The sequence below is a fragment of the Bubalus kerabau genome, chromosome 3 (assembly GCF_029407905.1).
Source record: "Bubalus kerabau isolate K-KA32 ecotype Philippines breed swamp buffalo chromosome 3, PCC_UOA_SB_1v2, whole genome shotgun sequence".
Taxonomy (NCBI): domain Eukaryota; kingdom Metazoa; phylum Chordata; class Mammalia; order Artiodactyla; family Bovidae; genus Bubalus; species Bubalus kerabau.
Genome location: NC_073626.1, coordinates 167,099,069 through 167,120,461, shown reverse-complemented (window position 1 = coordinate 167,120,461; position 21,393 = coordinate 167,099,069). Strand labels below are relative to the sequence as shown.

Sequence of the window (21,393 nt, the reverse complement as noted above, 5' to 3'; positions counted from 1 at the left end):
ATGGCAGCCCTCCATTTTCAAGGGGAAAAGAAGTGGGTATTTTGAAGCCAGTATTGTGGGCTAGGTATTAATAATTTTTAAGGAGAAAATGGGACCATTGCCTCATTGTAACAAGCAGAGTTATAGTCTGTGGCTTTGAACTTCAACTGGTCACTTCAGCTTCAGTTTTAGACAAAGAGGAGTTGTTGTCATAATTATAATAGTTCTTAATGATCTTCTTAGAGTGAGTATGTGAGCTAGAACAAAAAATAGAGAATAATTTTCTATGCGTAACATTTCTAAAATGCCTAACTATGTAGGAGAAACATTTGTATGTTTGTAAAATCCACTGGCTTCCTCAGAATCAGAGAAATCACTGATTTAGAAAGATTCCTGAGGGTCATCTAATTCAACCTAAGTCTTCATCTACCCACTACCAGATATAAGAAACCTAACAAATAAATTCAGGAGTTTGATAAAAAAAACAGAACACTGTGATTATCAGAGCTTAGATAGCTCTCTAATACTATACTTGAATAAGTCAAGAAAAACAAGTTGTTATTCTCCACTACTATGAATGTGATTTATAGAATGAGTCAAACTCACTGGCAAAACTGATTTTTTAATCAAATGTTTATTGATTATTTACCCTCAGTTAGGTATTTTATAAGAATTGAACCTAAAGAAGGTGGTATTATTTAGACAGATAAAAAAATTAGAGATGCTAAATCACTTAATGGAGATCTGCCAATTAATACCAAAATTCAAAACCAGGTCTGTCTGACTTCAAGACAGAGAGAAACACCACAGGAAACATTTGGCTTGATAGTCCAGATGTGATTTGAAAAAAACAAAAGTCTGCAGTTATCAAACAACTCATAAATGACTTCAACAGACTTCTTAAGTCAGGCAAATCCACTTTGAAATCCTGCTTCTGTCATGTGTGGGATCTTGGGCAGAAGTCTGAGCCTCTCCTTGCCTCTGTGGTCTATAAAATGGGAATAACAAAATCTCATGTAGTGCTTCTTAAGATTGTATGTAAAAGACCTAGTAGTACAGTATCTGACAAACACTTGCCACTGCAAAACAGAAGAAGAGGTTTTTACCAGGCTTTACCGATATAAGAAAGTCAGTCAGTCAGTTCAGTCGCTCAGTCATGTCCGACTCTTTGCGATCCCATGGACTTGCAGCACACCAGGCCTCCCTGTCCATCACCACCTCCCAGACATGAGCTGAAATTCGTGTCCATTGAATCAGTGATGCCATCCAACCATCTCATCCTCTGTCATCCCCTTCTCCTCCCGCCTTCAATCTTTCCCAGCATCAGGGTCTTTCCTAATGAATCGACTCTTCACATCAGGTGGCCAAAGTATTGGAGCTTCAGCTTCAGCATCAGTCCTTCCAATGAATATTCAGGACTGATTTCCTTTAAGCTGGACTGGTTTGATTTCCTTGAAGTCCAAGGGACTCTCAAGAGTCTTTTCCAACACCATAGTTCAAAAGCATCAATTCTTCAGCACTCAGCCTTCTTGATGGTCCAACTGTCACATCCATACATGACTACTGGAAAAACCATAGCTTTGACTAGTCAGAACTTTGTCAGCAAAGTAATTAATGTCTCTGCTTTTTAATATTCTGTCTGGATTGGTCATAGTTTTTCTTCCAAGGAGCAAGCATCTTTTAATTTCATGGCTGCAGTCACCATCTGCAGTGATTTTGGAGCCCAAAAAATTAGTCTGTCACTGTTTCCATTGTTTCTCCATCTATTTGCCATGAAGTGATGGAACTGGATGCCACGATCTTAGTTTTTTGAATGTTGAGTTTGAAGCCAGCTTTTTCACTCTCCTCTTTCACTTTCATCAAGAAGCTTTTTAGTTTTTCTTTGCTTTCTGCCAGAAGGGTGGTGTCATCTGCATATCTGAGGCTATCGATATTTCTCCCGGCAGTCTTGATTCCAGCTTGTGCTTCATCTAGCCAGGCATTTCACATGATGTATTCTGCATATAAGTTAAATAATCATTGTGACAATATACAGCCTTGACATCCTCCTTTCCCAATTTGGAACCAGTCTGTTGTTCCATGACTGGTTCTAACGTTGCTTCTTGACCTGCATACAGATTTCTCAGGAGGCAGGTAAAGTGGTCTGATATTCCCATCTCTTGAAGAATTTTCCAGTTTGTTGTGATCCACACAGTCAAAGTCTGTACCATAGTCAATGAAGCAGAAGATAGATATTATGAGACAGAAATTTCTAATCCAGTCTAATGTCCTGAATGTTCAGCTGCTAGATCAGAGATCATAATAAATAAAATGAGTTACAAGTCTTGTTGGAAGTCAATACTAGTTCCAGCCCAAGAATGAAGCCCTGCAGTTCTTGGTTCAGTTCTATACCCTCTTATATATTCTTATAAAGAGTATATATTAGTTTGGCAGGTTTTTTAATCAAGAATCTTTAAAACACTTTGAACACTTTATCTTAAGAAAATAATCCAAAATGGATCAGACTTGGGGGAGAATGAGAGGAATAAATGTGTGAAGATATACTCTGAAGCATTTTTTTCTACAATGGCACAAAATTTGAAATAGCCTTAAGAATGACTCACTCTCTCCCCTGTATAGTGTTTGAGTTAGTTGCTTAGTCCTGTCTGACTCTTTGTGACCCCATGGACGGTAGCCCGCCAGGCTCCTCTGTCCATGGAATTCTCCAAACAAGAATACTGGAGTGAGTAGCCATTCCTTTCTCCAGGGGATCTTCCTGGCCCAGGGATCAAATCCAGGTCTCCTGCATTGCAGCTCATTCTTTGTCATCTGAGCCACCAGGGAAACCCTTCTATAAGCCTTGCTCAAATGTCACCTTCCTTATAAGACTCACCCTAATGATTCTATTTAAATTGTCCTCCTCCTCCCAACTCTACCATCCTCCTTCATCTGCTTTCTTTTTCACACTACACTTACCATTCCTGATATGTTAACCCAATTTACTTATTTTTGTGTCTATTGACCAGCTTTTCACAAGGGCTTATGTTTTAAGAGATCATGAATTTTTGTCCTTTTCACTGATGTATTTGCATCACCAAAGAAAATCCCTAGGTACAGAGTATGGCTTCAAAAATGTTTATTAACCATATTAATGAACTAAGAGATTGGATTGATAAATTAGGGTATGAGACTTTATTCTACTTATTTAAAGTGTCATAAAATTTGAAAAGCAAAAGTAGAAAATCTTTAGAATATACCATTAAGGGAAGGATTGAAGGCAGGAGGAGAAGGAGACGACAGAGGATTAGATGGTTGGATGTCATCACCGACTCAATGGACATGAGTTTGAGCAAGCTCTGGGAGTTGGTGATGGACAGGGAAGCCTGGCATGCTACAGTCCATGGGATCACAGAGTTGGACATGACTGAATGACTGAACTGAACTGATACCATTCAGTGAATAAAAATAGTATTTCAATTCAAATATTCAAGGACAATTGGGTAAACTATGCACCAGGAAAAAAAAAAAAAAGATTGAAAGGAACTGCCAAAAAGGGATGAGTTTTACATTTTTGTTTTCCATTTTGTACCATTTGAAAACTACAGCAAAGTGTTGAGAAAGGGAAGTAAGAAAATGAGAGAGGATGGGAAAGAACCATAATCATGAATGTTTTGCCTCCTTGGGTTGGGATACTGTGGGTCTTTTTCTCCTTGCCTGAATTCCTGGCATCTTTATCCAGAATGAAGATGGAACTTTCTAGCCAAGGAACATATCAGGGCTCAGATTTCCTCTTATTTCCAGAAACATGTGGTTTGCACAATTGGCTCAGAAATTGGCAAGTTAAAAAATTGAATATTAGCTAAATATTCAGTTTTATTCACATTCCTCTTCTCCATCCAGAGTCAGTACACATCCGCTGGATTCCCTGTGGCTGTTATCCACGTCCATTTGTCTTGCGGCTGTTGTGTTTTTATCTCTTCTTTTCTTCTTTCCCGCTGCTGCCACTCTCCCCCTCCTGTCTTTGTCCTAGCCTCACACATTGTTTGCCGTCAGCCCCCATTTGTGTGTGGGTGTTTCCCTGAACAAATAAAGCAATGGTATTGAGAAAGTTCGAGGCCGGAGAAATCTAGAGCAGCTGAGCACTCCTAGTCCCTCTCCCTGCCTTCCCTGTGCATCTTGGACCAGGTGCCCACCCAGTGCTCTCCACCTCCCATCTGTACCCATCTCTGGGCCGTTCCCTCCCACTGTCTGTTCCTGCTAAGACAGGGCCAGTGCTTTCTTTGCTGTAGTGCTTCTACATCCTGAATAATGATTATCACAAAGAGATCTCCTTGCCTGTCCCCTTCTTGGTTACAAAGACAATCAGAGGTCTTATCTCTCATATTGCATTAAGTTTATTACTCCTCATTTTTTCCTACTAATGCTAGAGGACAGGTATCCTTATAGTTGTGCTGTTGCTGTTTAATTCCCAGATTCATGTAATTTTAGAATCGAAAGGAATCTTAAAAACCATCTAGTGATGGAGAACAGTGTGGAGATTCCTTAAAAACCTGGAAATAGAACTGCCTTATGACCCAGCAATCCCACTGCTGGGCATACACACCGAGGAAACCAGAATTGAAAGAGACACGTGTACCCCAATGTTAATCGCAGCACTGTTTATAATAGCCAGGACATGGAAGCAACCTAGATGTCCATCAGCAGATGAATGGATAAGAAAGCTGTGGTACATATACACAATGGAGTATTACTCAGCCATTAAAAAGAATACATTTGAATCCATTCTAATGAGGTGGATGAAACTGGAGCCTATTATACAGAGTGAAGTAAGCCAGAAAGAAAAACACCAATACAGTATACTAACGCATATATATGGAATTTAGAAAGATGGTAACAATAACCCTGTATGCAAGACAGCAAAAGAGACACAGATGTATAGAACAGTCTTATGGACTCTGTGGGAGAGGGAGAGGGTGGGAAGATTTAGGAGAATGGCATTGAAACATGTATAATATCATATATGAAACAAGTCACCAGTCCAGGTTCGATGCACGATACTGGATGCTTGGGGCTGGTGCACTGGGACGACCCAGAGGGATGGTATGGGGAGGGAGGAGGGAGGGGGGTTCAGGGTGGGGAACACGTGTACACCTGTGGCAGATTCATGTTGATTTATGGCAAAACCAATACAGTATTGTAAAGTAATTAACCTCCAATTAAAATAAATAAATTTATATTAAAAAAAAAGTCTAGTGGAATCCCCATTACCAGTCCATGGTCAGTGCTGTGCCAGGCAGTGCATAGATGGTGTTTGGGGAATATCTGCCATCAGTGAATACTGTAAATTCAGTCATTATGAACCACTGTAAGATAATGCTGTGCCAATTGCATAGATGGTGTTTGGGGAATATTTGCCATTGATGAATACTGTAAATTCAGCCATTATGAACCACTGTAAGTTGATTCTTTTGCACTATTAACTTGGTGTTTTAAAGGTTTTTGGTCATCTTTTATTCACATATATTTATAAAAAAATCAATGAATGAGCAGGGAGAAGGCTGGGCTCAGAAGGCAATGAGGTAAAACTGAAAAACTAAAGTTAGCAACAGGGTTGTTATAAAGAGGAAAAGGATAGGTTTGCTGATGCAAGAACAAGAAGAAATAGGCTAAAATTATGATGAAAGGATGACACATAATTAATAACATCTTTCACGATGAAGAACTGTTAAAGAAAGGATTGCCAAGAAAAACTGAAAAAATGACAGTACTTGAGGTTAGTGACATATCCGGTTATGATTCACCAGATGATGAAATTAGGCTTTCCTTGATGGAGAAAAGTAGAATAAATATGTTAAATGGTTCCTCCTGTAGGATTCTGGGAAGGGTTAGATTTCCCTTTCACTGAAAAATGAAATGATCGTAATAAGCATGTTCTTACCTACCTTAAAATCACTCACATAGCTACCTTAACATTAACCCGGAGATAATGAACACTGAATTCACCTTTCTTCTTATCAGGACAGCTGATATTTGAATGATAAATTTTAACTGTCATTTTTTCCTTTCAGGCTTGTAAATTTTATAGTTCCCAGTGGTATGTGGTAAACTACAAATATGAACAGTATTCTGGAGACATTCGACAGTTACCTCGGTAAGAACCTTTTATGAGTAATCCTTGGGTTTTTCCATATATAAACTATGTTCTCTGTCACTGTTTATGAATATGTGTACATTCACCCAATACCAAGTTATATTTAAAAAATTAAAAAATAAGAGTCACAAGAGAACATTTTGTTGAACAAAGTATTATTTATATCTTCACAGAATTGGATGACAGATAAATATACTCATTTAGGATAGCCTGGGTCTTCCCAAGTGGCTCAGTGGTAAAGAATCCGCCTGCCAAGCAGGAGACCCAGGTTCGATCCCTAGGTTGGGAAGATCCCTTAGAGAAGGAAATGGCAACCCACTCCAATATTCTTGCCTGGGAAATACCATGGACAGAAGAACCTGGCGGGCTATAGTCCATGGGGTCGCAAAAAGTCATACACAACTTAGTGACTAAACACCAACAAGGCTTTGAGCAAAGTTTTAAAGTGTTTGGTCATTCTTGTGTGAGCTGTCCTTTCAATAGCAGATACAAGAGGATTAAAAGGTACAATTTGGACCAGAAATTTTTTTCTGATATGGTGTGTATAGCATTCAGGTTTGCCATTGGATTCATATATTTTCATGCTGGGATATCAAAAAGCATGAAAATAAACAACCTGCACAAGAGCAATAATGTCTAAGAATAGCAAAAAGGAAAACCAAGCACCTATATCTTTTCAGACTGTAGGGAAATAAAGTCTTTAGAAGAAGATAACTTCATTCTGTACCTGCTTGCCTGTCACCTCTATAGAGAAGCTACCTGACCTACAGCAGTCATTTATTCCATGTCTGTGTCCCCCACTAAAGTCAAGTCCAAAAGGGCAGGGACTCTTCCTTCCTTGCAGAATCTTTTGCAGGCCTTGAAGAATGCCTGGCACATAGTAAAGTGAAAGTGAAAGTCACTCAGTTGTGTTCAATTCTTGTGACCCCACGGACTATAGTCCATGGAATTCTCCAGGCTAGAATACTGGAGTGGGTAGCTATTCCTTTCTCCAGGGGAATTTCCTGACCCAGGAATCAAACTAGGGTCTCCTGCATTGCAGATGGATTCTTTACCAGCTGAGCTATCAGGGAAGCACATAGTAAGTATGCAGTCATTACTTATTGGATAAGTAAACTGAGTGGGTCAAAAATTTTTAAATCTAATAATCCTGGATAAGCTTGAAGTTGCTTAAATTCAAAGAACTGTGATGAACTGGAATCTCCCAACACACTGGTTCATCAGACTAAAATGATGCACATTATCCAGAAAATAAAACTTAAGACAGAAATAAGTGAATTTTTTACTAACCCTTTCCTCAAGTGAGACTTTGAGGTCATACACATTGCACATAACTTTTTAATGGGCACATGGTTTAGATTTGGGCACCACTTTCTGAGATCTCCCGTGCCCACAGAAACATCTTTTCCAGACTAGAATACTTGGAAGTACTGCGTTCAACTCCAAATGCAAAATTTGAAGAAGATGGAGTTATGGAGCAGCACTGGAAGTGACATTTAAGCTCAGATCTGAAGGAACAGTAGCTATCTGCACTGTAATCTCGAGAAAAGGGTCCCCAGAGGAAATAACAGGGGCAAAAGCTGTGAGCTGGGAATCAGAGTGACCATCAGAGAATCTGGACCTAAGGGTTGATTAAAACCCTGGAACCAGGCAAGGGACCTTGTGGGCCCTGGAAATGAGCTTGGGTTTTATTCTCATTCAACAGAAGACTATAGAAATTGTAACCTAGAGTGTGACATGATCTAGTTCACCTCTTTAAGAGATTACCTGCTCCACTGTATGGAAAATGGGATTGTAGCAGTGAGAATTAAAAAAAAAAAAAAAAAGATGGAAGGAGACCATTTCTTTGGAGTTGAGTTCCTGGGAAGAGCAAAGCAATGTTCCTCTAAAACAGCAAGTCTTTATTCAAAACAGTGAATGTTTGATTTTTGCAAAATCTCTGAACATTCCTTTAGATTCAGATCACTCCTAATAGATAACCTCCTGTAATTTCATGTTGAGATGGTCTTATCACACCCTAAACTTTCATGAGTAATTATTACATTCAGAATGTCTGGACATTAGTCACGCATGTAGCTGCCATTGAGAAGCAAAGCATTTTTTTACCATCAAGTCTTCCTCTTTCTGAAAATAGTTCTGAGAAGTGGTTACAACTTGGAAGCCATGTCCAAGCACTTGGAAGACAATTTATAAAGGGAGAGAGTGTAGAAAGAGGTGTTTAGGTTTCATTTGGCATAAATGCCTTCCTACTGTCCTTAGGTCTACTGAACACTTTAGTAGCTTTATCTCCAAACACTTCATATTTTCTTATATCCCTGATGCCATAAAAATATATATTAATTTAAAAATTGACATGTACTATATTCTTCCTCCATTAAAAAATAGAGAAAGCATCTCCAGTCAGAACAGGGCCCAGATGTCATTGTTGACTTGGAATTCTTGTAGAGCAGAAAAAGAAATCCCATGAGAAGAAACGCAAAGGTCACATAAATATTGTTGAGAATTTCTCTCACTTTAACTAAAGGATGTGAAAGTTGATACCAAGAAGGGGAAGAAGACTGCCACTAAGTAAGAAACTGTAATGAACTATGTATGTATATTCAAAATGAAAATCAGAAGTTCTAGAATAATCCTCACATATCCCCTAAAGAAATGAAGATTGTAATATTGAATAGCAAAAGTATTTTTTAATGATTTTACAAGGCTAGGCACTCCCCACTAGACTACAGATATTTAGGTCAGTAGTAGAAACATAATTTACTTGGGCCTTCTGAGGCTATTAGAAGTAAATCATTTTCATACCTCCTGGATTAGAATTCTCCTATGTCTGCTACCAATTTAAACTGATCGTTTCTTTTTATGGATTGCTGAGGCTATAAAATAAAAACTTACAATTATGGAGAAGTGAAAAAAGACGTTTGCTTATCTCCCTCACTTTTAGTCCTTGAATTTAAAATTGTGTTACTATTAACTCTTAAGAACCTCACTTTTCTTAGTGTCTGTTCATAGGAAGATATTGGAGACAGACTATTTAAGGATAGAATACAAAAAGTAAAGCCTTCACAAATTAGAAATAAAAATCAGTACCAAAATCAGTGTTCCTAAGGAGACAAGAAAGTCATTAAAAAATACATATGATGTCAGAGGAGCCAAGAATATAAATGGGGAAAGGATATAAACATTGGGAACACTAACAGCTACAAGTGAAAGAATGAAATGAGGCTACTATCCTATACCATAGGTGAAATTAACTCAAAATGGATTTACTACCTGAGCATAAGACCAGAGACCATAAAACTCCTGGGGGCGGGGGCGGGGGCGGGGGGGGGGGAGGGGTCGGGTGGTAAAAAGAAAAGACATAGGTGATAAGCTGCTTGACATTGGTTTTGGCAATTTGTGTGTGTGTGCGCAACAGAAGGACAAATAAGCAAGTGAGATTCCATCAAACTAAAAGCTTTTGCACAGCAAAGGAAATCATCAAAATAATGAAAAAGCAACCTACTGAATGGGAGAAAATATTTGCAAAGCATATATCTGATAAGAGGTTAATATCCAAAATTTACAAATAATTCATACAACTCAATGGCAAAAAAAGAAAGAAACACAATAATCTGATTTTTAAAATGAGCAGAGGATCTGACTAGACATTTTCCCGAAGAAGACACACAAATGGCCAACCAGTACATGACAAGATGCTCTGTATCACTAATCAGCAGGGAAATGCAAATCTAACCACAATGAATTATCACCTCACACTTGATAGAATGGCTATAATCAAACCACCCAGAGATAGCAAGTGCTGCTAAGGATGTGGAGAAAAGGGAACCCTGTGCACTCTTGGTGGGTACGTAAACTGGTACAGCCACCATGAAAACTAGTATGGCGAGTCCTCAAAAAATTAAAATTAAAACTATCATATGATACAGCAATTCCACTTCTGGGTATTTATTCGAAAAAAACAAAAACACAAATTCAAAAAGAAGTATGCACCCCCCCCCCCAAGTTCATTAGAGCATTATTTACACTAGCCAAGACACAGAAACAACTTAAGTGTCCACTGATGGATGACTGGAGAAAGAAAATGTGGCATATATACATAACGGAATACTATTAAACCATAAAAAGAATGCAATTTGTCAGTTTTGACAACATGTGTAGAGCTTAAGGGCACTATGCTGAGTGAAATAAGTCAGAGAAAAACAATGCCATTGGATCTCACTTGTGTGGAATTTTAAAACAAAATGAAAAGAAAACAAGCTCACAGATACAAAGAACAGATTGATAGTTGCCAGAGGTGGGGTGAAGAAAATCAGTACGTACAAACTTCCAGTTATAAAATAAATGAGTCATGGAAATGGAATGTACAGTTTGGTGTCTAGAGTTAACTATACCCTATGAAATATTCTAAAGTCACCAAGAGAGTAGATCTTAAAAGTTCTCATCACAAGAAAAAAAAATTTTTTTAATAGCTAAGTATTATGACAATGTTAACTAGACTTACTGTGGTCATCATTTCACAATATATACAAATATAGAATCATTTCTTTATACACCCAAAACTAGTATAACATCATCTATCAATTATATCTCAATTTTAAAGCTATGAAACAAACAAAAAATATGATGCCACAGATTTTGTTAATCCATAATCCATGGGGTAAAATACAGGAATAATACGACATATTTAGAAGTTTTACCACAGATGGGTAGGTATAAGGAAGAAAATTTCATAAAGTATATTTCTTGACAGAAGAGCAAATAAAATGGAACCAGTTTAGCTGGACTGATTTGGAACAAAAAAAATTTTTTTTAATAAAAGAATTCTTCTTGAGTGTCCACTGTGAGCTGAAATGTTCCAGGTGCCGTATTTATGTTATCTCATTTAATTCACATGATCCCACGGAGTAGGAACTGTCTTCCTTGTTATATAAAGCAAACCAGACCACTAAGAGGGTTGGTAACTTGCCCCCAACCTCACTCAACTCAAGTATCCCCACACTCCTTGTTTGGGACATAGGAGGTAATTTGGGTGTAAAAATGAGAAATAAGACTGACCAAAATGGCAGCTACTGTGGATCCAGCACCAGAGGGTGAAGTCCCTGCTGAGCTCTCTAAACCTGGAGCCCAAAGGCCCACAGTGCCATTGGGGGAAGAATTTTACTTTCATCCAGCAGAGGGGCTTATCTTTAAATGATCTCCAGAAGAGAGACCAGTCATTGATTAACAGCCCCAGAGATGTGAAACTGAGCAGCAATAAAAACAGGAATGCTGTGCCCTGTGGGTCAGTGGGAAGGGGAGTGGGAAAGAAGAGTTCTCAGTAGCCCGCATGCCTCAGCAATGGTCCAAAGGCTCTGTCAGCACACTCCAGGGCATTTCCTTACAAGGCTAACCTCACCTCCCCTCTCTGTCCCTCCCTCTCTGTGCTCCAGCCGCACCAGCGGGGCACTCCTGAATGCTGGCTGCAAGCCTATCTTCCTCAAGATCTTTGCTCACCATTCACTGTGCCAGGATGATCTTCCCCCAGATCATCACAGGCACGGCGGCTTCTCCTTCTCAACCGAAATGGCCATCTGTGACCACCCTTTCTAAACCTGGCTTCTACCACCTCTACCTTGATCGTTCTTTTCTCTTTGTTGATGTTGTTTAGTTGCTAAGTCATGTCTGACTCTTTTGAGACCCCATAGACTGTAGCCCACTAGGCTCCTCTGTCCCTGGGACAGAGGAAAGAATTCTTTCTCCAGGAAAGAATTCTAGAGTGGGTTACCATTTCCTCCTGCAGGGAGTCTTCCCAGCCCAGGCATCAAAACCGTATCTCCTGCGTCTCCTGCTTAACAGGCAGATTCTTTACAGCTGAGCCACCTGGGAGAGGCCTTCTTCTCTTTAATTTTCTTCAAAACCATTTCCATCCTGGGAAATTATCTTGTTAATTTATGCTTTATTATCTACTCTCTCCTTCCTTAGAGGGCGAGCCTTCTCCACTTGGGGATTTAATTTCTAATACATGGTTGGCATTATCGCAGGTCTTCTAAGTGACAGGTGCTGTCTGGTAACTGGATCATTTAGTGACAAGGAAGAACGCCTCCAAAAATTAAGACCACTCTCAACTCATAGTGAATTTAATCAAGCAAACTTAGATTTAAGAAAATCTGACAGTGAAAGAGCATCCCCATTGACCTATCCCCCACCCGGGATATGACCTAAATTGACATTCACTGATCTGCACGTATTTTTTAATGAACAATAAGGTCTGCATGAATATCACTAAGGATTAATGCAGTGGCTGTGTTTTGCTAGAGACCTTATTGGTCTTATCTGTCTATCATATAATTTTTTGTATCATAATACTTAAGTGAACTAAAAAGGAAAGCTTAAAGAAAATTTGGTTTTTATGAAAGAGTTTTGAGACTTCACAAGTTGTAGTATTGTAACATTACAACTTGTGAAACTTTACAAATTTAAAAAATTGTTTTCAGTGTTTGTATGAAGCCCCTTTCTCTCTTTTCAAAATCATCTGTCCTTGAAATGCCAGGGGAAAATACTTGAGAAATTCATCCTCAGCATTTGAGAATAGTTGCACATATTTTTGTATAATTTTTAATTAATTACTATTGGAGTATAGTTGCTTTACAGTGTTGTATTAGTGTCTGCTGCTGCTGCTGCCAAGTCGTATCAGTCGTGTCCAACTCTGTGACCCCAGAGACGGCAGCCCACCAGGCTCCCCCGTCCCTGGGATTCTCCAGGCAAGAACACTGGAGTGGGCTGCCATTTCCTTCTCCAAAGCATGAAAGTGAAAAGTGAAAGTCAAGTCCCTCAGTCATGTCCGACTCTTAGCGACCCCATGGACTGCAGCCCACCAGGCTCCTCCGTCCATGGGATTTTCCAGGCAAGAGTACTAGAGTGGGTCGCCAGTACCTTCTCCGGTATTAGTGTCTACTATATAGCAAAGTGAGTGAGTCATACATATACATAGGTTCCCCTCCGCCTTTTGGACTTCCTTCCCATTCAGGTCACCACAGTGGATTAAGTAGAGCTCCCTGTGCAGTACAGTATATCCTCATTAGTTGTCTGTTTTACACAGAGTATCAATAGTGTACATTTTTTAAAAATTTTTCTTGGTATTAAAAAAATTCAAGAGATGTCATGTTCATCACTCTTTAGATATTTTCTTCAACACTTTTTTAAAAAATCCCCCCTATATTCTATTATGCAAATTTTCAAACATACAAAAAGTTTTGGAAAACTTATACAGTCAACACCCATATTCCTACCATCTAGAATGTATCTTTTGCATTTTGCTATTTTTGCTATATATGTATTTTATGACATTATCTGTTCATCCACCCATGCATCTAGCTGTCTATCAGTCCATCTTGTATTTTGACCATTTCAAAGTGAGTTTAAAATATCAACACACTGTATGTTGCCTTTCTAAACACTTTAGAATGCATACCATTAGCTAGAGATACGTATGTTTATAGTTTACTTTTTTTTCTTTTGAGGGAAACTTTAGGAGAAAAGACACAAGTTGTAAGTGAACCATTGGATGGCTTTAATTATGTACATACCTGTGCTTCTGAAAACACTACTAAGATAAGGGACATAATCATCAGCTGCAAAGAGCCCATTGCTGCCCCTTCCTGGTCAGTCCTCACCCCTACTTTCCTCTCTCCCCAGAGACAACCATTGTTCTGATTTTCTTCACTACAGATTAGTATTACTAGTTCTAAAACTTCATCACATTGGAATCATGCTGTATGTATTTCTGTGTTTCCAACTTCTTTGACTCAGCATGATGTTTTTGAGTGATACCCACATTGTTACATGTATTGGTAACTCCTTTCTCCTTCTGAGTAACATTCCTTTGTGTGGATCTACTATATCTGGGGGCTTCCCAGGTGGCACAGTGGTAAGGAACCTGCCTACTATTACTCGGGTTCAATCCCTGTGGAACTGTGGATACAGCATTTTGAGCTAAGCTGTGCATAAGTCACTTTAAGATCATGGACTTTTGTGAAACTTTGTCTGTCCTTTTAAGGTTGTCTCAATTCCCAGGTCTCTGCTGAGAGATTTGTGGAAAAACCCTCAGAAGTATTTAGCCTTATACATTTGAGATTCATGAAAGCCCGACTCTGTTTCCTTAATTCTTTGTTATTTCATTACTAATTTGAAAGGCTGTTCCTTCTCTCCTTTCTTTACACTTTTATAAATATCTTTGCAGAAATGATAGACTGTAGAACATGGCCACTGTTTCAAGCCACAATTATCAAATATCTATAAAATTATTCTTTTATGAGAAAAAGAAAAAAGGATAAATCACATGAAAAAAGATGACAGAATAAAGAATTCAGAAATGAATAGTGTCCAGGTCAAAGGGAGACGGACAGAGAAGGACTAGCATATAGTTTAGGGCCACCCTGGAGCCAAATATTGACCTTCCATGTTCAAAGTTGTCTTTGTTGCCATATCCTCAGTTTTCCCTACTCATCCCTTTATCTTTCACCTGGGGTGTTTCTTAATAGTGCCTTTACTGCCCTGCCATCATTTTAAGAATTCTGGAACATTCATTTCTCCTCCTCTACAGACAAAATACTTCAAGTAATTGCTCTGAAATCAGCCCTTTGAACTTGCCTTTGAATCTCAAGCAACCTGTCACCTGTCACGGGAGCAGAGGTTGAGGAAAGGGTCGTGTTTCACAGTTTTCTTTTGCCAATCAAATGAAAAGGCGAAAGAGACTGCTTCTGGTTCAAGGAGTGTCAGGACATTGTTAAGTAGAGGAAGAGAATTTTAGGTGTGATAGAAGGAACTTCTCAGGAGTCCCAAAATAACAGTGTGGTCTGCTACATCAGTGTTCTGCCTTCTGATTTGCATGCATGCACGCTAAGTCACTTCAGTCGTGTTCAACTCTTTGCAACCCTATGGACCGTAGCCCGCCAGGGTCCTCTGTCCATGGGATTCACTAGGCAAGAAAACTGGAATGGGTTGCCATGCCTCCTTTGGGGGTCTTCCCAATCCAGGGATAGAACCCGTGTCTCTTACGTCTCCTGCATTGGTAGGTGGGTCCACTACCATCAGCACCACCTGGCCCTAACAAAAGAGGCAGAACAAGTTAACATCAGTGGCAGCTGGCACAGATAGACTTGAATATCTCTAAGGTTTTGCAAGAAGCAGAAAGAACTAGATACACCAGGAATCCTTTGGAAGAGAAAAATGGCTGCCATCATACTTAACATGCTTATTAAAGATGGTTTAGACTTACTTGTCCTTAATACAAGAAGTAACATTTCAGAGATAAAGTGTCTGACCTCATCTGTTTCACTATGTGTTTCTGTGAGTAACTGTTACGAACCTCATCTTCTCAGCAAAATAGCAAGATTAGATGAGACATGGATCCCCGGTATTTGTGTACAAAAGTCTGATTATACGTGCATACAATTTAATAAAAAGCAATGTGCTACTTGGGCTTCTCAGGTGGCTCAATGGTAAAGAATCCAACTGCCAATGCAGGAGGCATAGGTTCGATCCCTGGGTCGGGAAGATCCCCTGGAGGAGGAAATGGCAACTCACTCCATTATTCTTGCCTGGGAAATCCTATGAACAGAGAAGCCTGGCAGACTACAGTCCATGAGGTCGCAAAAGAGTCAGACATGATTTAGCAACTAAACAACAACAAATGTGCTACTTAGTACATATTAAGACTTGAGTACAAAATTTCTGCACTCTTGGTATATATTTTTGAGCTTTCAGATAAATCATGGATGAAGAAGGTTGTATTATGTAGTAATATGTTTTTGAAATTTGGACTAACACATAGCAAGTAAATTCATACACATTAATTAACAAATGTTTATTGATCACTGACCATGTGTCAGAACCTGTGGGGTTAATAACTTTGAAATATACATTTCCTACCACTCTTCTTTTAAACCTCTGGCTTTTAAATTAGACCGTTACTATTTACAACTATTTATCTATGGGTCAGAGAAGGCAATGGCACCCACTCCAGTAGTCTTGCCTGGAAAATCCCATGGACGGAGGAGCCTGGTGGGCTGCAGTCCATGGGGTCACTGAGAGTCAGACACCACTGAGCGACTTCACTTTCACTTTTCAGTTTCATGCATTGGAGAAGGAAATGGCAACCCACTCCAGTGTTCTTGCCTGGAGAATCCCAGGGACAGGGGAGCCTGTTGGGCTGCCATCTACGGGGTTGCACAGAGTCGGATATGACTGAAGCAACTTAGCAGTAGCAGCAGCACCTATGGGTGCTGGAATGTCCTAACAGGACTATGCAACCAAAACAAAATAGAGAAATAAATCGAAATTAGGGCTGAACTGAGACTCCATATATCATTTATAATAATCAAGTACTGTGTACACCAGAATAGCTTTATATTTATTACTTATGAATTTTGGTAGCAAGCAACTTCCATTAATTTGAATTTATAAAATAATTTTAATTTATAAAGTAAATTCAGTATTTATTTATAAAATAAATAATAAGATACTTTTTAAAAACCTATTTACAGGCATAGAGAACAAACATATAGACACCAAATGGGAAAAGTTGAGGTGGGATGAATTGGGATTTATATATATATATATATATATACACACACACATATACATATACATTATTGATACTGTGTATAAAATAGATGACTAATGAGAAACTACTGTATAGCACAAGGTATTCTGCTCAGTGCTCTGTGGTGACCTAAATGGGAAGGAAATCCAAAAAAGAGGGTATAGATGTATACAAAGAGCTGATCCACTTTACTGTACAGTAGACATTAACACAACATTGTAAAGCAACTATACTCCAATAAAAATTAATTAAAATAAATAAATAAAAACCTATTTAACATGTTGGAGTTGTCTCAGGATTTTGATCACTCAGAACGTGTCCACTGCTAAAAAGAATATCACCACGATCCCTTACAAAAACAAAGTTTTAAAGTATGCCTTTTCATATTATCCCTATTCACCTTGCTTATCAATAATTCAATCAACAATGAATCTTGAGTATGTCTGCAACAGGAAAGAAAAAAAGCTAGGATGTAGATGGGACTTCATTAGCGTCTCTGGCTTTAAGAAATGTATAATCAGATGGAGGGCTAAGACAAGTGTCCAAATAACAGAACCAGGCAAACATCGTAAGAGACGTATACTCAGAGTCTACAGGGAAAGGGTCCTAATTCTGTAGATTCAGGATACCTTCATGGAAATTACTTTGGGGGCACAAACTCTTATCAGGTTACAATGGAATATTACTCAGCCTTAAAAAGGAGTGAACTCTTGATACACTCCACTATATGAATGAACCTTGAAGACATTATTCTAATAAAGTAAGCCAGACACAAAAAGATAAATGTTGCCTTATTCCACTCATAAGATGTACTTAGAATAGTCAAAAACCTAGAGACAGCAAGTAAGAACAATGATAACCTAGGACTGAGGAAAGGAGGAAGTGGAAAGTTATTGTCTAATGGATACAGAGTCAGTTTGGGAATTAAAATGGTCTGGAGATGGTCAGTGACGATGGGCGTATAGTATGAATCTACTTAATGCTACTGAACTGTGCACATGAAAATAGTTAAAATAGAAATTCTTCTGTTATGTATATTTTACCACAATAGAGGGAAAAAAAAAAAAACACAGTTTATCAGGTGTGGAGACCATGGTTCTGATTTCAGGCTTTTCACAAATTAGTAGCGAGGTTACTGTTCTTTTTCTGTTCTGACTTCCTCTACTGTGAAGTGGGAATGGGCATTTTTAGGTCTTTCAGAAGAAGGGTAAAGGATATTTTGAATTAATTTGAACCTACTGAATTTCTATGTGAATGAACAGTTTGGTGATTTTATGAGTACCTGTATAATTGTGCTTCCCTGATGGCTCAGTTGGTAAAGAATCCACCTGCAATGCAGGAGACCCCAGTTCAATTCCTGGGTCAGGAATATCTGCTAGGGAAGGGATAGGCTACCCACTCCAGTATTCTTGGGCTTCCCTTGAGCCTCAGCTGGTAAAGAATCTGCCTGCAATGTGGGAGACCTGGGTTTGATCCCTGGGTCAGGAAGATCCCTTGGAGAAGGGAATAGCTACCCACTCCAGTATTCTGGCCTGGAGAATACCATGGACAGAGGCCACAGACCATGGGGTCGCAAAGAGTCAGACACCACTGAGCAAGTAATACTTTAACTTTCATGTATGTATATTCATATAAAGAGTCCTTGGTTATTCACCTTACTGTCTGGAATACCACTAGCATAGGAAACCATTTGCAATGGAAATACTGAATGTGCTCATGGGTTGCTTCTACATAATATAAGTCATTTCAAAGAAAAGGCTCTACCTTGCAAATCCTCCATGTAGGATTTTCTAGCTTGGTATAAAGGAATGCCTGAAGTTTGGATGATTCTATCTGGGTTCCATTCAACCATGTGTTATGAGATAGAATTAAGTCAAGGAACATTTATTTCTGTCTTATTTTACCATTTGTAGAGCCAAGTGAACACTCTTGCTCCTTTGGGCTGGTCAGCAATGCTCTGACTGAGAGGTGTTTTCTGTGCTACCATGGAAATGCCTAAAGTGAGCACAAATGCCGCTAAGTCACGTTGGTGCAGACTTTTGGGAGACACCAGGGTTGGGGACCAGCACAGCCTAGTGGCCAGAGTAGTGGCTGGTTTTCAAATGACCATCCTATAAGCCTTGAGCATGTCACATAAAAGCAAAAGGAAAAAAAAAAAAAATAATAATGAAAATATCACTGTGTTAAATTCCACTTCAAAATATGGAAGAATAAAAATATAAATCACCAAGGCCTTAAAATTGTCCCCTTTGCCTTCATCTAATTAAAAAGGACATGTGTAAATCTGTGCAAATAGTAACTCTGTCATTTAAAATGGAGATTTATTTACTGGAGATAAGATATAAGGGTGTAGGGGGCAAGTTAGTACTTCCAAAGAAAATGGCCCCACGTGAGATTACATTATTTTATAAAAGTCTATAAGAAAGCCAGCACAGTAGCTGTTATTCAGCTGAAAGCAATGTCTCAAATGACAAATCAGAATCTTTTTTCTTCTTTTTTTTAATATCAGAGCAGAATACAAACCAGAGAAACTTCCTTCACATTCCTTTGAGGTTGACCATGAAGATGCTGATAAGGATGAAGTAAGTAAATGGTTGAGATTGAAATGTTTAAAACATGAGGATAATTAGGTCCTATCTAACATGTTTGAAATTCAGACTAGTTTCTCCTAAAGCTGCAGTAACCGTTGGTGTGAGGGTTTTTAGACAAAATGAATCATGTTTGTTTTGAAATTGAACATGATTATTTCAGATGAGTCAGAGAAAAAGGGAGTCTCATTTTTAAGTGCAGTGTCTAAGATCTGGGATTCACAAAAGATTGCTGTGATGCTAATGATGCCTTTTGTACAGGATACCACTTCCCACTCATCTTCCAAGGGCGGAGGGGGAACGGGAGGGACCGGAGTTTTCAAGTCTGGTTGGCTCTACAAGGGGAATTTTAACAGCACCGTGAATAACACCGTTACTGTTCGGGTAAGGAGACATAGAGACTCATTTTTGTTTCTGCCACCTTTCATGACACCCACCCCCTCTTTAGTCACAAAACTGAGGTGAGCTATTTGCATTGAGTTTGTGTTTCGTGTCATATTTTATTTATGAGAAAGGAAGATGCTTTTCTCAGAACAGTGCTCAAGAAATGTAGTACTCTTGAAGGGATTAGAAAATTCTAATTTCCATGAATTTGAACTACCTCCTCATATTTTTTTCCTTTATTTAGTCATTCAAAAAGCGCTTCTTCCAGCTGACTCAGTTGCCAGATAATTCCTACATCATGAATTTTTACAAAGATGAAAAAATATCCAAAGAACCCAAAGGCTGTATCTTTTTGGATTCCTGTACAGGTGTGGTACAGGTGAGTAGAAATCTCTTTTTCCCTGAGAGTTTTTTTAATTGAAAAATGCATTCATCCAATCATCATTCATTCATTCTAAAAATATTTATGGAGTACCTGATATGAGCCAAAAACTATTTCAGACTCTTAAGGATTCAGTGGAGAGGGAAGGCAGCCTAGAGACTTGCTTTCACAAAACTTACTTCAATAAAGTAAGGAAAACAGAAAATAGGCTGGGGGGGGGGGTAATAACGGAATGGAATAGTTGGTAAAATCTGGAATAAAGAAAATGAACAAGGCTACAGAATGGGGAGAGACAGATGGTGAAGTTGGAAAGGAATCTTTATGCTCCAGAAGTGATAGAAACATTTATGAAGAGAAAATATTTGATCTAGAGATTAAAGCATGAGCAGGGGCAGCAAGTACAAAGGTCCTGAGGCCAGAGCAAGTCTGATATATGCAAGGACAAGAGGAAAATGACCACCTGTATAGCTACAGTGTAGAGATCCACTGAGCTAAAGAATGCAGTATGCTTATATGTAAATCACATAGTTCAAAGAAAGTTCTTCATGAATGTTACCTTTATTTTTAGGTAATATTGCAATTGTAAATCTACAGTGTATATACACATCATCCTCCTTCTAAGAGCAGGTTTCTTCAAGGGCAAGGATTATATTGCATTGGTTCTCAAGAGTTGAATCTCAGAAACTGAATCTCAGACATGGGAATTTTAACCAACAATGCTCTTCTGCACTAATTTGTCCTCAAATTATTGTCCCTAGTATTAAATTTTATATGGACCATTTTGGCAAAAAGAAGCAGAAAAATTCCATATGCCTCATTTGGACATTTTATTCTTTCTACTCTGATGATAGAACATTTTTATTCTTTCTATGAAGCAAAATTCTTTCTATGAAGTAAAAATTGAAGCAATCAAGTGTTTTAGTAGTCTTCCCTCCAATTTAACATTAAACGCTGGCTCATTGAGATTCAGGACTCTGTTTTTGATCACAAGTCACTAGGAACAATTCTTTGTGTTTCCACCAAACCGTGGGCATTCACATAGCTTGCTACATGGCCTAGATTACCTCTTGGATTCATACCAAGGGCACTCAGATGCATGGATGCAAAATAGAATTCTCTTCAGTCACTTAAGCCTCATCTATTTCTGGATGGTTTAGCTGTTAAAATATGGAATTTCTCCAGGAAGTAATAATACTGAACTTTAAAGGGAAAGAATTAATTAAGTGTTGCTGAGCCCTCCACTAGAAATGAAAGATAATTGCTTTTTAACACAGTTGCCAACTTTCCATATGGAAAGGGCAGTAAGGATTTTAATGGAAGATGGAGATAGTTTTCTATTGTTGGTCAC

At 38.6% G+C, this 21,393-nt stretch overlaps 1 protein-coding gene across 3 annotated transcripts in view; it reads left to right on the top strand.

Moving 5' to 3' along the window:
- The window catches only part of DOCK10 (dedicator of cytokinesis 10), a 305,174-nt gene that overhangs the window by 160,236 nt on the left and 123,545 nt on the right, over positions 1-21,393 (top strand). For all 3 annotated transcript variants that reach the window (XM_055573609.1, XM_055573608.1, XM_055573607.1), the window contains exons 4-7: positions 6,027-6,109; positions 19,201-19,273; positions 19,541-19,663; positions 19,908-20,042. In XM_055573609.1, the coding sequence (XP_055429584.1) occupies positions 6,027-6,109; positions 19,201-19,273; positions 19,541-19,663; positions 19,908-20,042 (414 nt within the window). The remainder of the gene's footprint in view (positions 1-6,026; positions 6,110-19,200; positions 19,274-19,540; positions 19,664-19,907; positions 20,043-21,393) is intronic.